The 16,255-nt window shown below is 38.7% G+C and overlaps 1 protein-coding gene across 1 annotated transcript in view; it reads left to right on the top strand.

The window, feature by feature from the left end:
* Positions 1 to 14,642, top strand: part of TMTC1 (transmembrane O-mannosyltransferase targeting cadherins 1) — a 257,619-nt gene extending 242,977 nt beyond the window's left edge. The window contains exons 18-20 of the mRNA XM_060024531.1: positions 1,145 to 1,267; positions 7,820 to 7,897; positions 13,320 to 14,642. Coding sequence (XP_059880514.1) covers positions 1,145 to 1,267; positions 7,820 to 7,897; positions 13,320 to 13,460 — 342 coding nt within the window. The 3' untranslated portion in view covers positions 13,461 to 14,642. The remainder of the gene's footprint in view (positions 1 to 1,144; positions 1,268 to 7,819; positions 7,898 to 13,319) is intronic.
* Positions 14,643 to 16,255: the final 1,613 nt, after the last annotated feature.

Below are 16,255 nucleotides of genomic sequence, written 5' to 3'. Positions count from 1 at the left end.
TCAGCTAACTCGATAATGATAAACACTGACATTTGTATGCTTTTTCATTTTCCATGTTCCCTCAAAGATATTTTATAGACTCTTTATAACAACCCTTTAAGGCAGGTCAGTGGCCCTGTGTTGCAACTGTACTGTTTATCTCCATTTTAAAAGTCACATGACCAGTAAATACATGAATTGATTCAACAAAATATTTATTGAATGCCTGCTATATGCCAGACACTGTGGTGGGCAGTGGGAATAAAGTGGTGTGAGAAAAAAAAAAAAAAAAAACATTGCCCTTGTCCTTGTGGAGTTTACAGTCAAAGAGGAGACAGAGATTGAGCAAGTAATCACAAAACCAGTGTGGAATTATAGCTGTGCCCAGGGATGTCGTGGAGAGCAGCATGGTCCCTAATGGGCATATAATCAGGGGACCCAAGTGGTCTGGGTGGTTAGGTTCCCTGCAGAGGGATGTGAAGTTGAGGGCTGAGTGATGAATAGGAGTTATTAAGCAAAAAGGGGCAGTGAATAGCGTTCCAGGCAAGAAAAAGCACACGCAGATGCCCTGTGTCAACAGTAAATGGCCTGTCTGAGGAATGGGCGTGAGGGAGCAGGGCGCCTGTGAGATGTAGCCACCAAGGTTGCTGGGGACTCAACCCCAAGGCTTGGGACCAGGGCAAGGGTTTTGTTCCTTTTCCTGGAAGAAGCTTTGGGGTCTTAAGGAAAAGAGCAACATATCAGATTTGTGCTTTGAAGGGCTCTCTGGCTGCAGAGGGTGGGCCAGTGGGTGCTGGGGGCAGAGTGAGCACCAGGGCCCTAAAAGGAGGCTGTTGGAGTGCTCCAGATGGACACATGGCCAGGGCAACACAACTGACCTCAGATCTTGTTTTCTTTCAATGGGATCACACGGCCTTCCTGAAAAGTGATCGGGGACATTTCATTGTCACTAATGTAAATAGGAAACCTGGAGTATAGGGAAATTATTTTGTCAGGGCTATTTTATTCCTTGATGAGAACATCAGAGAAAATGAAAAATGTGTTCTGATTGTCACTCACCACACTAGCTAATACATAGGAAACAAAAAGTATAGATGTTATCGTTTAACTTAGCTTTTCTGTATCTAACCTACATTTATTGTGTCTTAATTTCTAAACTGTACAGGCACTTGATGCTATAGACAAGGCTCTGAAGCTGAAACCAAAGGACCCAAAAGTTGTATCTGAACTTTTTTTCACAAAAGGAAATCAACTAAGAGAGCAGAACCTTCTTGACAAAGCTTTTGAGGTATAAAGACTTAATAAAATTGTTATTAAATTCATGGATTAAAATTAATACTCCCTCAATCTTTAATGAAGCATATGCATTAAAAGCTAAGATCGTTGCCATGTTTTGTGGAGTGAATTTTCTGATTAATTGACATAATAAGTTTAATTTTTTATAATTGAGCCTCTGGTTTTTGGCTATTAGGAGTTCCACAATACCTCTGCATTATTTTCTGAATTATCACTTTGATCCTGATGTTAAAAGCATTCTGCATTTTGCCCTCGAACCAGCTTCCCTCTCTCTCTCTCTCCTCCCCTCGTTCGCTCTTTTTCTCTCTGTTTGCCTTCAGTAACCCTCTATTTCAGCTGGACTAGTGCCTGAAGAGCTTTGGTGTTCCACACATCCTGTAACATTGTGCCCACACCACCCTAGCCCCCTGCAGATTCCCACTCATCTACCGACACAGGCCTGTGTCCTCCCTCAGGAAGCCCTCCAGACCATCCTTTCTCCCAGTGACCTTGTTTCCTCTGAACTCCTAAAACAATACCTCTACCAGTCATTTGAAAGTGTCTTTCTTTTTTATACAGAAGGTTCTTATTAGTCATCAATTTTATACACATCAGTGTATACATGTCAATCCCAATCACCCAATTCATCACACCAGCACTCCCAGCCTCCCGCTGCTTTCCCCCCTTGGTGTCCATACGTTTGCTCTCTACGTTTGTGTCTCAATTTCTGCCCTACAAACCGGTTCATCTGTACCATTTTTCTAGGTTCCACATATATGCATTAATATAGGATATTTGTTTTTCTCTTTCTGCCTTACTTCACTCTGTATGACAGTCTCTAGATCCATCCACGTCTCAACAAATTACCCAATTTCATTCCTTTTTATGGCTGACTAATATTCCATTGTATATATGTACCACATCTTCTTTATCCATTTGAAAGTCGATGGGCATTTAGGTTGCTTCCATGACCTGGCTATTGTAAATAGTGCTGCAATGAATATTGGGGTGCATGTGTCTTTTTGAATTATGGTTTTCTCTGGGTATATGCCCACAGTGGGATTGCTGGATTATATGGTAATTCTATTTTTAGTTTTTTAAGGAACCTCCATACTGTTCTCCATAGTAGCTGTATCAATTTACATTCCCACCAACAGCGCAAGAAGGTACCCTTTTCTCCACACCCTCTCCAGCATTTGTTGTTTGTAGATTTTCTGATGATGCCCATTCTAACTGGTGTGAGGTGATACCTCATTGTAGTTTTGATTTACATTTCTCTAATAATTAGTGATGTAGAGCAGCTTTTCATATGCTTCTTGGCCATCTGTATGTCTTCTTTGGAGAAATGTCTATTTAGATCTTCTACCCATTTTTGGATTGGTTGTTTGTTTTTTTAATATTGAGCTGCATGAGCTGTTTATATATGTTGGAGATTAATCCTTTGTCTGTTCATTTGCTTGCAAATATTTTCTCCCATTCTGAGGGTTGTCTTTTCGTCTTGTTTATGGTTTCTTTGCTGTGCCAAAGCTTTAAAGTTTCATTAGGTCCCATTTGTTTATTTTTCTTTTTATTTCCGTTACTCTAGGAGGTGGATCAAAAAAGATCTTGCTGTGATTTATGTCAAAGAGTGTTCTTCCTATGTTTTCCTCTAAGAGTTTTAGAGTGTCCGGTCTTTTAGGTATCTCATCCATTTTGAGTTTATTTTTGTATATGGTGTTAAGGAGTGTTCTAATTTCATTCTTTTAAATGTAGCTGTCCAGTTGTCCCAGCACCACTCATTGAAGAGACTGTCTTTTCTCCATTGTATATCCTTGCCTCCTCAGTCATAGATTAGTTGACCATAGGTGCGTGGGTTTACCTCTGGGCTTTCTGTCTTGTTCCATTGATCTATGTTTCTGTTTTTGTGCCAGTACCATATTGTCTTCATTACTGTAGCTTTGTAGTATAGTCTGAAGTCACGAAGTCTGATTCCTCCAGCTGTTTTTTTTTTTCCTCAAGACTGCTTTGGGATCTTTTGTGCCTCATTACAAATTTTAAGATTTTTTGTCTAGTTCCATAAAAAATGCCATTGGTAATATGATTGAGATTGCATTGAATCTGTAGACTGCTTTGGGTACTAGAGTCATTTTCACAATATTGATTCTTCCAATCCAAGAACATGGATTCTTGGATTCTCCATCTGTTGGTATCATCTTTAATTTCTTTCATCAGTGTCTTATAGTTTTCTGCATACAGGTCTTTTGTCTCCCTAGGTAGGTTTATTCCTAGGTATTTTATTCTTTTTGTTGCAATGGTAAATGGGAGTGTTTCCTTAATTTCTCTTTCAGATTTTTCATCATTAGTGTATAGGAATGTAAGGGATTTCTGTGCATGAATTTTGTATCCTGCAACTTTACCAGATTCATTGATGAGCTCTAGTAGTTTTCTGGTGGCATCTTTAGGATTCTCTATGTATAGTATCATGTCATCTGCAAACAGTGACATTTTACTTCTTCTTTTCCAGTTTGTATTCCTTTTATTTCTTTTTCTTCTCTGATTGCTGTGGCTAGGACTTCCAAAATTATGTTGAATAATAGTGGTGAGAGTGGGAAACCTTGTCTTGTTCCTGATCTTAGAGGAAATGCTTTCAGTTTTTCACAATTGAGAATGATGTTTGCTGTGGGTTTGTCGTATATGGCCTTTATTATGTTGAGGTAGGTTCCCTCTATGCCCACTTTCTAGAGAGTATTTATCATAAATGGGTGTTGAATTTTGTCAAAAGCTTTTTCTGCATCTATTGAGATGGTCATATGGTTTTTATTCATCAGTTTGTTAATATGGTGTATCACATTGATTAGTTTGCATATATTGAAGAATCCTTGCATCCCTGAGATAAATTCCACTTGATCATGGTATATGATCCTTTTAATGTGTTGTTGGCTTCTGTTTGCTAGTATTTTGTTGAGGATTTTCGTATCTCTGTTCATCAGTGATATTGGTCTGTAATTTTCCTTTTTTGTAGTATCTTTGTCTGGTTTTGGTATCAGGGTGACGGTGGCCTCATAGAATGAGTTTGGGAGTTTTCCTTCTTCTGCAGTTTTTTGGAAGAGATTGAGAAGGATGGGTGTTAACTCTTCTCTAAATGTTTGATAGAATTCACCTGTGAAGCCATCTGGTCCTGGACTTTTGTTTGTTGGAAGATTTTTAATCACAGTTTCAATTTCATTACTTGTGATTGGTCTGTTCATATTTCTATTTCTTCCTGTTTCAGTCTTGGAAGGTTATACATTTCTAAGAATTTGTCCATTTCTTCCAGATTGTCCATTTTATTGGCATAGAGTTGCTTTTAGCAGTCTCTTAGGATGCTTTGTATTTCTGCGGTGTCTGTTGTAACTTCTCCTTTTTCATTTCTAATTTTATTGATTTGAGTGCTCTCTCTCTTTTTCTTGATGAGTCTGGCTAATGCTTTATCAGTTTTGTTTATCTTCTCAAAGAACCAGCTTTTAGTTTTGATCTTTGCTATTGTTTTATTTGTTTCTATTTCATTTATTTCTTCTCTGATCTTTATGATTTCTTTCCTTCTGCTAACTTTGGGTTTCGTTTGTTCTTCTTTCTCTAGTTCCTTTAGGTGTAAGGTTAGATTGTTTATTTGAGATTTTTCTTGTTTCTTGAGGTAAGCTTGTATAGCTATAAGCTTCCCTCTTAGAACTGCTTTTGCTGAATCCCATAGGTTTTGGATTGTCGTGTTTTCATTGTCATTTGTCTCTAGGTATTTTTTGGTTTCCTCTTTGATTTCTTCAGTGATCTCTTGGTTATTTAGTAGCGTATTGTTTAGCCTCCATGTGTTTATGTTTTTTACATTTTTCTCCCTGTAATTCACTTCTAATCTCATAGCATTGTGGTCAGAAATGATGCTTGATATGATTTCAATTTTCTTGTATTTACTGAGGCTTGATTTGAGACCCAAGGTGTGATCTATCCTGGAGAATGTTCCATGCGCACTTGAGAAGTGTAATCTGCTGTTTTGGGATGGAATGTCCTATAAATATCAATTAAATCTATCTGGTCTATTGTGTCATTTAAAGCTTCTGTTTCCTTATTTATTTTCATTTTGGATGATCTGTCCATTGGTGTCAGTGAGGTGTTAAAGTCCCCCACTATTATTGTGTTACTGTTGATTTCCTCTTTTATAGCTGTTAGCAGTTGCCTTATGTATTGATGTGCTCCTATGTTGGGTGCATATATATTTATAATTGTTATATCTTCTTCTCGGATTGATCCCTCGATCATTATGTAGTGTCCTTCCTTGTCTCTTGTAACAGTGTTTATTTTAAAGTTTATTTTATCTGTTATGAGTATTGCTACTCCAGCTTTCTTTTGATTTCCATCTGCATGGAATATCTTTTTCCATCCCCTCACTTTCAGTCTGTATGTGTCCCTAGGTCTGAAGTGGGTCTCTTATAGACAGCATATATATGGGTCTTGTTTTTTGTTTGTTTGTTTGTTTTGGTTTTTTGCGGTACATGGGCCTTTCACTGCTGTGGCCTCTCCTGCTGCGGAGCACAGGCTCTGGACACACAGGCTCAGTGGCCATGGCTCACGGGCCCAGCCACTCCGCGGCATGTGGGATCCTCCTGGACTGGGGCACGAACCCACGTCCCCTGCATCGGCAGGCAGACTCTCAACCACTGTGCCACCAGGGAAGCCCCATGGGTCTTGTTATCCATTCAGCGAGCCTGTGTCGTTTGGTTGGAGCATTTAATCCATTCACGTTTAAGGTAATTATCGATATGTATGTTCCTATTACCATTTTCTTAATTATTATGGGTTTGTTTTTGTAGGTCCCTTTCTTCTCTTGTGTTTCCCACTTAGAGAAGTTCCTTTAGCATTTGTAGTAAAGCTGGTTTGGTGGTGCTGAATTCTCTTAGTTTTTGCTTGTCTGTAAAGCTTTTGATTTCTCCATCGAATCTGAATGAGATCCTGCCAGGTAGAGTAATATTGATTGTAGGTTCTTCCCTTTCATGACTTTAAATATATTGTGCCCCTCCCTTCTGGCTTGTAGAGTTTCTGCTGAGAAATCAGCTGTTAACCTTATGGGAGTTCCCTTGTTTGTTATTTGTCATTTTTCCCTTGCTGCTTTCAATAATTTTTCTTTGTCTTTAATTTTTGCCAATTTGATTACTATGTGTCTCGGCGTTTTTCTCCTTGGGTTTATCCTGTATGGGACTCTCTGCACTTCCTGGACTTTGGTGGCTATTTCCTTTCCCATGTTAGGGAAGTTTTCGACTATAATCTCTTCAAATATTTTCTCGGGTCCGTTCTCTCTCGCTTTTCCTTCTGGGACCCCTATAATGCGAATGTTGTTGTTTTCAATGTTGTCCCAGAGGTCTCTTAGGCTGTCTTCATTTCTTTCATTCTTTTTTCTTTATTCTTTTCCGCAGCAGTGAATTCCACCATTCTGTCTTCCAGGTCACTTATCCGTTCTTCTGCCTCAGTTATTCTGCTATTGATTCCTTCTAGTGTATTTTTTTATTTCAGTTATTATATTGTTCATCTCTGTTTGTTTGTTCTTTAATTCTTCTAGTTCTTTGTTAAACATTTCTTGCATCTTCTCGATCTTTGCCTCCATTCTTTTTCCAAGGTCCTGGATCATCTTCACTATCATTATTCTGAATTCTTTTTCTGGAAGGTTGCCTATCATCACTTCATTTAGTTTTTTTCTGGGGTTTTATCTTGTTCCTTCATCTGGTACATTGCCCTCTGCCTTTTCGTCTTGTCTGTCTTTCTGTGCATGTGGTTTTTGTTCCACAGGCTGCAGGATTGTAGTTCTTCGTGCTTCAGCTGAGCCTTTAGTTTTATTTAAGGTGACCACTCTTAAAATCATGACTCAGTGGTGAGCATGCCCTTTGATGCAAAACAACAGGCAAAATATTAAAAATATACCTCACAGCTCTGACATTTAATGGGATACATGTTATTCAGACCAAAAAAAAGTATTTGAGAAATAAGTAACTCTCTTCAAACATTTGAAGACCTTTTATAAGGCAGAAGAAAACGAAAGGCTTTCTAACGATTAAAATTATCCCCTGGTAAAATATATGTCCTTAAAGAGATACTGAACACCAGTCTCTGCAAGAATTTAAGCATGGGCTGAATAATCAGATCAGATTTTGTCAGAGATATAAGGTGTTTCAGAAACTACTCTAAGATTCTGTGATTATAAAAAAAAATTTCTTACAAACTCCATTTATAGTGAAAAAGGCCGAAGAACACCATTTTCTTGCAGATCGAGGCCAGTGGGAAATGATGCACTGTAATAGAAATCACCTGGACTCCTGGCAGGCGCCTTCAGCCTTTTTAAGTCCAGAGGTTAGCTCTGCAAGGAAATTACACATTTCAGTTTCCTCCACTTTAGAATCATCAACTTAGAAAAATAATAGAAATAAAGGGGACATTTGTGAACTGGATGACTGGTCATTTTATTAAGCATTTTGATTTCCACATATGAAGAAAATGGTTTCCACAATCTGTAGTGTTAAAGATGGGTTCTCGTTTCCCAGCCTGAAGATATTTCTTATGTATTTAGAGCTATAAACTGGCCGTGGAATTAAATCCAGATCAAGCACAGGCCTGGATGAACATGGGTGGAATCCAGCACATCAAGGTAAGAAAATAATTCACTTCCATGTGAACCAGGTTTTCCCTTTGTATTTTCTCTTTCTTCTCTTTTAAAAGATTGAGAAACTATTGTTAATTTCCTCTTTGAATTAATTGAATACTGAAAACATAGGTGTTCAAAAATGTAATTAGACAGTTTTATGTTCACTTTGTATTATCTCGATATTGAATATCATGAATCCATTTAAAAAATAAATATATAAATTAGATTTCATGATTTTGTTTATCATAAAGAAAATCATATGTACTTAAATATCATCACAGAGCAGAGAAAATCTGCTATATGAAGTAAAATTCTGTTGGCGCTACGCTGATGTAGCTTATTTTCCTGTGGCTTAACTCATTGTCAAGATAAAGTATTACTATTTCCTATACTTAATGTATCTTTTATTCCCTAACCTACTGAAGAACAAGGCTGTTTGTTTGTTCTCAAAAGAAAAAGCTACCTTTGAGTGGATAATTGAAAATTACCCTTTGAGGACTATTGTCTATAATGAAATCAAAGATTCACTGTCATTCATTCATTCATCCAATTCATTTGACAAGCATTTATAGAGAATATCCTATGTGCCAGGTACTCTTCTAGGTACCAACAATACAGCAATTAACACATAAGACAAAAATTTCTATCGTCAGGCTTCCCTGGTGGCGCAGTGGTTGAGAGTCCGCCTGCCGATGCAGGGGACACGGGTTCGTGCCCCGGTCTGGGAAGATCCCACATGCCGCAGAGCAGCTGGGCCCATGAGCCGTGGCCACTGAGCCTGTGCGTCCGGAGCCTGTGCTCCGTAATGGGAGAGGGCACAACAGTGAGAGGCCTGGGTATCGCCAAAAAAAAAAAAAAAGTGAAAAAAATTTCTATCGTCATGGAGCTAACATTCTAGTTAGGGGGAAATAGGCAATAAGTAAATAAACGCATACATACATACATACATAGAATATATCAGATGGTTATAAGTGCTATAGAGAATAAAAGAATGAAAGAAGATATGGAGTGCTGGGGGTAAGAACTGAAATTTTAAACTGAGGTGGTTAGGGAAGGCCTCAGTTAAAAAGTGATGTCTGAGTAGAGATCTGAAGGGAGCAAGCCACTTGGCAAAATAAGGAAAGTGCATGTGCAAAGGCCCTGAGGTGTGAGTGTGCCAGTGTATTTGAAGACTAGGGAGAAGGCAAGTGAGAGGAAATGATAGAAGCTGGGTCAGAGAGGTCACAGGGCCAGATGATGCAGGGCCTTGAAAGGAATTGTAAAGTCTTCAGCTTTCATGCCAAACAAGTTGGGGTCCTTGGAGGACTTTGAGCAGAGAAATGCCATGGTCTGACATGTTTTGAAAGGATCACTCTTGTTTAGCTAACTTATTTTCAGGCTTCTATCAGTCTTTACCCTGACAAAATAGCGAGATAGTGATTAGAATTTAAACAAAGGCTAAATAGGGTTTACGATTAAGTGGGAACTGCTCACTCTGAGAAACACAGTAAAACAAAAAGGTGATCCATGACTATACAGATGGGAGGGGATAATGGGATAGTTACTCTGCAACTATTAGCCTTGATCTAATAGAGGAACATTGATGGCGAATCCAGTCATGACATCTATCAGAGCCCAATAAACCAAGCTCTGATCTTAATGACATTCTAGGGTGTCCAGCAGTATCTAGTTGGGAAACATAGAATGAACTTACTTTTAAAAACAGTAACGTAATAATTTTAAATATTTAAATAATATATTAAATAGTTGCACTTTCAGGTAATACACTTAATATGTTTTTAGATGGAGTGCACCTGCATTTAAAGAAATGGGTTCAATTGTTAATTAGATAAAGTACAATAAATGCACTCAAGAGTGTTCATTAAGTCTGGAAATAAAGAGAAAATAGTACATTTATTGAACTCTTTCAGATTAACAAGTGAACCCATTGCTTTAAATTTAGAGGTGCTTCCCCTGCAAAGGTATCTGGAGATTGAAGAAGGATCTACTGAGTGTATTATTTCAAAATATAACAAACACACTGATTAAAAATTAGTTTATCTTTTTTCATCTTGTGGCCATAATGTATTAGGTTGAACAATATAAAATTGCCATGTTTGTAATTTTAAAATGTTTAATTTTAAATGTAAATTCATATGATGCAATCCAATACGAATGTATAGACCAGGCACACGACTTGGATGTAGTCATTTTGATGTCACCGTTAGGGTGCAGGATTATCATTATGACGCCTTCAAGAACAACCATTAACTTTCTGTGACCTTTGCATTGCCAGGAAGTGCATGCATCAAGCAGTGTTATCCCATTCCTGGGCCGCACTGAGCCTGAGCCTGGGTGAAGCTTAGGAAGGACTGAGGGCTGTGCAAGGCTGAGAGTTGGAATAAGGCTTTGCAAGGAGATGACACAAAGAGAGAGAAAAAGAGACTTGACTCTTGCTCATACTACTTGGAAATAAAAGATGATATTTTTCATGAAGTTTTATGTAAAATGAAATGGATGGACCAAAAAAGTTACAACACATTCTTTTTTTTTTTTTTGCGGTACGCGGGCCTCTCACTGTTGTGGCCTCTCCCGTTGCAGAGCACAGGCTCCGGACGCGCAGGCCCAGCGGCCATGGCTCACAAGCCCAGCCGCTCCGTGGCATGTGGGGTCTTCCCAGACCGGGGCACAAACCCGTGTCCCCTGCATTGGCAGGTGGACTCTCAACCACTGCGCCACCAGGGAAACCCCTACAATACATTCCTTATAATCAAAGAGTTGCATCACCTGGGCCATATCACAAAGTACTATTTTCAATCCTGCCTTATGACATTAATGCATTTTCTAGAATGGAACTGGCCAATAGAACTTTCTGAGATGACGGAAATGTTCTATGTCTGTACTGTCCAAGGTAGTAGCCACTAGCCCCACATGGCTAATGAGCACTTGAAATGTGCCACTGAGCAACTGAATTCTTAATTCATCATAATCAACTTACACTTAAATAGCCGCATATGACTAGTGGCTATCATAGTAACTAGCACATTTCTAGAAATTGGATAATTCAAATTCCCTATCTAGCATCTGGAAATCGAGGACATTGAATTAAGGGCTATAACTTGTTTTAAAAATTAAGGCTTCCAGGGCTTCCCTGGTGGCGCAGTGTTGAGAATCCACCTGACAATGCAGGGGACACAGTTTCGATCCCTGGTCCGGGGAGATCACACATGCTGTGGAGCAACTAAGCCCGTGCACCACAACTACTGAGCCTGTGCTCTACAGCCCGTGAGCCACAACAACTGAAGCCCACGTGCCTAGAGCCTGTGCTCCACAACGAGAGAAGCCACTGCAATGAGAAGTCCGCGCACCGCAATGAAGAGTAGCCCCCACTGGCCGCAACTAGAGAAAGCCCACGCGCAGCAAGGATGACCCAACACAGCCAAAAATAGACAAATAAAATAAATAAATTTATTTTTTAAAAATTAAGGCTTCCAGGGCTTCCCTGGTGGCACAGTGGTTGAGAGTCCGCCTGCCGATGCAGGGGACAGGGGTTCGTGCCCCGGTCCAGGAGGATCCCACATGCCGCGGAGCGGCTGGGCCCGTGAGCCATGGCCGCTGAGCCTGCGCGTCCGGAGCCTGTGCTCTGCAACGGGAGAGGCCGCGACAGTGAGAGGCCCGCGTGCCGCAAAAAAAAATAAAATAAAAAAATAAGGCTTCCAGTTGCATCAAGAAAAGAGCAACTTGAGGGAGAAAATAACTCTATGATAGATCTTTTTGTGAAAGGACAGAGAAAGCTGGTGATCAGAGGAGATGCCTGGCACCAGGCTAAGGCCTAACTTCAGAGAAACCTCTTGGGAAACTGATTTCAAAATCAACCGCAGTAGGAACACAGTTTTGAGAGCAATCTAAGAGCCACAGATGTTCAGTTATCTGCACCTATGTGCTAAGCTTAATAAACATCAGGAGACACTCTGAAGATAAATACTTGAATTGAAAACAATAGTAATGTCGCTAAATCCACGTTCTCATTTGTTCAGAATTCTGTTCAGCCTCTTATCAGAATCAGTGTTAATAATCAGAAATATTTTCATTTGTGCACATGCCAGCTCCTGGATTCCCAATGTGCAGTTATCTGTTCTGTCATTTTTACTCTCCTTTTCACCGGTATGACAAGTGAATACCATAAGAAATAGGCAGTGTTTACTCATTTACACGTAAATAGTCATTTAATAATAACAACAATGACAGCATCGGATTGAGTGCTCATTATATGTCAGGCAGGGTCTGAGGTCTTGACACGTGTTCATTCACTTGGGAGGTAGTTAAGCATTCAGCAAATATAGGTCGCTATTGCTACATAGTACTTTCACTCCAAGAGGTACTACTTTAAATTGTGGTGGAAATTTAGAGAGTAACTAGTTTTCATCCACACGGAGCTGTAACTGAGAATAAAGCACAGCAGATGCTTGTTTTTTTGGAATGGAGAGATCTCTACCGATCTTGGTTCTGAGACTTAGCAGCACACAGATATGAAAGGGGGTTGACCATACGGAAGGAATACATTTAGTGGCAGAAAAGAGGCTGGAAAAAAGTTAGTAATTCTGACTAGTTTGTCAGGGACCTTCTGGGACCAGGCACGCATGGTTGCCAGTTAGGGAAGCATTGAACAAACCAGATGGGGGCCAACAGAGGGGTCTTTAGCAGGTCCAGAGTGACATACCTTCCCCCCCGCCTTTAGAGTTTCCAGCAGACATATTGTCACACACCTTGAGTATGGGATAAATTTGACTCCATATTATTTATTATCAGTTCTTTTTATTTTATAAAAACTTAGGTTTGCATTAAAGCCTGTATTAGGCAAAAGTTGCTTTTATGTTTTAAGGTGAAGATTAAAATACTTCCTACCACTAAATAGCTGTAGTGGACTCCTGAATTATTTACTTTTTAATCATTACTCTTGAAATTTCAAAAACATCTCTCTCTCTCTCTTTCTCTCTTTCACACACACACACACACACACACACACACACACACACACACACATACACACACACACACACACACACACACACACACACACCCCTCTCCTCCAACCCAACCATCTTTCTGTCCTCCTCCCTCTCAATATGAATTTCCAGTGCGTTGGCTCCACTTGATTACAAAGGAACAGTGCTAACCCTATGAGAATGCTATGAAATTATAGCTTCATACCCTGTATTAGTAGAATTGGAAATCTGTTTTGCTGCCATTTAACCTTATCCTTCACATTCTCCATCTGGTCTGGTACTTAAAACAAATGGATTCTCAAAGGCACCAACAGATAAGGATAAAATTACACATGCAGACAGGGTCTCCTTATGAGGATGTTAATGTTAAAGTGGACGAGAAGGTCTGTTTTTTATCTGATGGATCAGAATATAATTATTCTCTTTCTTTTTCTCAACAGGGAAACTACGTGTCTGCAAGAGCTTATTATGAGAGAGCCTTACAGCTGGTTCCAGACAGCAAACTGCTGCAGGAAAATCTTGCCAAATTGGATCGTCTAGAAAAAAGATTACAAGAAGTTCGAGAAAAGGATCAAATGTAGCAACATTTGACCAAGTCTCCAAGGGACAGTACTGGTGCCTTTGGAAGAGGAAGAACTGACAGACGGAAGCCTTGCTTACACATCAGTTGGGGCACAACCGATGAAGTTTTCCTCTTACTCGAGTTCAGGGTGGCACATTTTGGGACACTTGCCGGTAACCCTGTGCTGGGGACTTGCATTTCCATGAAAGAAGACAAAGAGAGCAAAGCAAGGGCTGGAAGGGCCTGAAGGAAGGAAAACAGCAGCTACACATTTGACAGATGTTTGTTTGCTTTAATTCCAGATTTCCTTTCATATGTCTGTCTGATTTTCCAACCTGGAAATCTAATTCCATTTCTTAGTGTAGATATTTGTGTCTCAGAAACAGAGGCTTGAAATGCTATGAGTGCATGGCATCTCTTCTTTAGGAGAGGAGATATTTCAGAGAGGGTAAATCCTCTGGGATAAACCATTTGAGAAATTCTACCAAGAGGTAGCTCATTTAATTCTCCAGAACTAGAAATGAGTATCTAACAGTGTTTGTAAAAACCTTCTGGAATATATGGGGAAAGGGGCTATTGTAAGATAAAGCTAAGTAAGGTTTGTCTAATATCCTTCTGAGGATAGTGCTAGAGCCCTATTGAGAAGTAAATTAAATTCCACTCTGATACAAGCTGTTTTCCCATTGCCTAATATGTCAAAAAGGAAGCTTCTGGAATTGTGTATGAGTATTCTTATTCCTAGGGAAAAATCAAGGGTCTTGCTACCCCTGACTCTTCATGGAAATGTTTTAAATTAATTTTATTACAAGTATTACTAGAGTAGTGGTTCTGCTCTAAGATTTCATAAGTGCTTTTAAAACTCGTAAATGTTTCTGCCTCCAAATATATTGTTATTTTGGTGGAGAAAAAAATAGTATATTCTACATGAGAAATATTAAAGATATTAATTGAGAGAAATGTTCTACTTTATTATCTTAACACTCAGACGTTCTGAGATTATTTTTTGAAAATATATTTAACCACTGAGGAATCTTTATGGTAGATTACAGAAATCTTCATAGACTCTAAATAGATGGACAGCTCTATTGATTTGTCTTCCTAGGCTTAATGAGAATTCTGTGCTTAGAACATGAATGATAGAACCTGCAGTTCCTGGTTCTGTATTTGTAATTTTGGAGATTTCATGGAGAATGCTCAAAAAATCTAGGAAAAAATGTCTAAATTCATAACTTTAAAATATATATTTATAGTTAAAAGATAGGGATGGCAAAGTTGAATTTACAATTTGTCTTTTAGTATTATTTATTTCATAACTTATAAAATATTTAATATATACACACTTTTTTCCCTGTACATAGTGGTTTTAATAGCAGTTTTCACAACTGATCATTGTGATCACATCACTGATCAACTGATCAACTGATCACATCATCACAAACAAAAATTATAAATCTAAATTACAAGGTAGTTAAGTTTTAACAGCCCCTAAAAAAATTTGTCTTGACTCTTCACTTGCTAAAGCTAAAGAAATTAGGAATCAGCCTTCAGTGTTTGGGAGGTAATATATTTTGAAATTGAAGGAATTGGAATACTGATTCTCATTTGGTTTTCATCATAAACTTAAAAAAAAAACAAAAACCCACTCTGGTCAGTGCTGTTCCTGGCTAAGCCAGGTGTCATACACATGTAGGAGCCTGAAGACACGCGTATGTCACACGCTCAGGCCAGAGCAAGAAGCCTCCTGCTTCTTTTCAACCCCAGTATCAGAGACCACTGCCTCTCTATGTTGTTATTATTATTTTTTTGTCAAGGTAAATCTAGATAAAAGGAGGAAAAACTTCTTTGGAAAGGGATGATGCCAGGAATATTTTAAATGCAAAGGATTACGGAATTTGAATTAGCAAATTCTGTGTGTGTGTATTCTGTTTGTGTATATCAATAATCCAATAATGTATATAGTACCACTCTGATCTTCTGTTTCTAATAGTCTTTTAATGTTATATATCATAAATGTATCCAAAATTTCATTTAAAATATTTTTATTCCCTCCCAAATTATACTTCTGTAGCCCTAAGGTCAAGAAATGTACTAAAGTATTTATTGTAAAATAACTACTCCATCCCCAAAATGAAAAACATGAAGCCCTAGCTAAAAACAATATCTAGGACTTTAATTACAACTTTTTAGTTTTAGTGTAAAAAAAACTCATACTTAGAAAGTTAATGGAAAAGATAGAGCCCCAAATTTTGAAAAGCAATTACGCCTTACTTGAAGGGCTGCTAAAGATAGGCGAGTACATTTGTTGGAATAATTGAAATGGCTATTACAGCCTAAAAGTTTCTGAGAGAAAATGGTCACTGGCCTTCAGGAGACTTTTCCTGCCTTCTTTTGGGTGCTTTTCTCTCTTCCTCTGTTCTCTGTCTCTCTATTTCTCTCTCCCCCTCTCTCTCCTGCCCTCTCTCCCTCGCCCCTTCTCTCTCTCCCCCTCCCTCTCTCTGTCTTTCTCACTCTGTCACTCTGTCTCGTTCTTTCTGCACTCACTGGCATCTCTTTGAACATTAAAAGTAAGCCTGTTTGTTGGACCAGATATTTCTGTCCTGAGTTAATACTTTCACTTATATGTGGCCAGTGAAATACTTTTCATAGTTGAGTGGTGCCTATAAGAAAATAAATCACATATTATTTTTCAGAGATATTAAGTGTATTTTATAACTATTTTTATTTGCTCTTATAACATGAAATAATATGTGGAATTCATCCTTATCAAAACGAAAGTGGAGTGCCCTGGCTACTCATGGAGATGCATCCAGGTTC

Source organism: Delphinus delphis, chromosome 11 (assembly GCF_949987515.2).
Source record: "Delphinus delphis chromosome 11, mDelDel1.2, whole genome shotgun sequence".
Taxonomy (NCBI): domain Eukaryota; kingdom Metazoa; phylum Chordata; class Mammalia; order Artiodactyla; family Delphinidae; genus Delphinus; species Delphinus delphis.
Note: the sequence above shows the minus strand (reverse complement) of the source record. Positions and strands in the feature narration are given on the sequence as shown.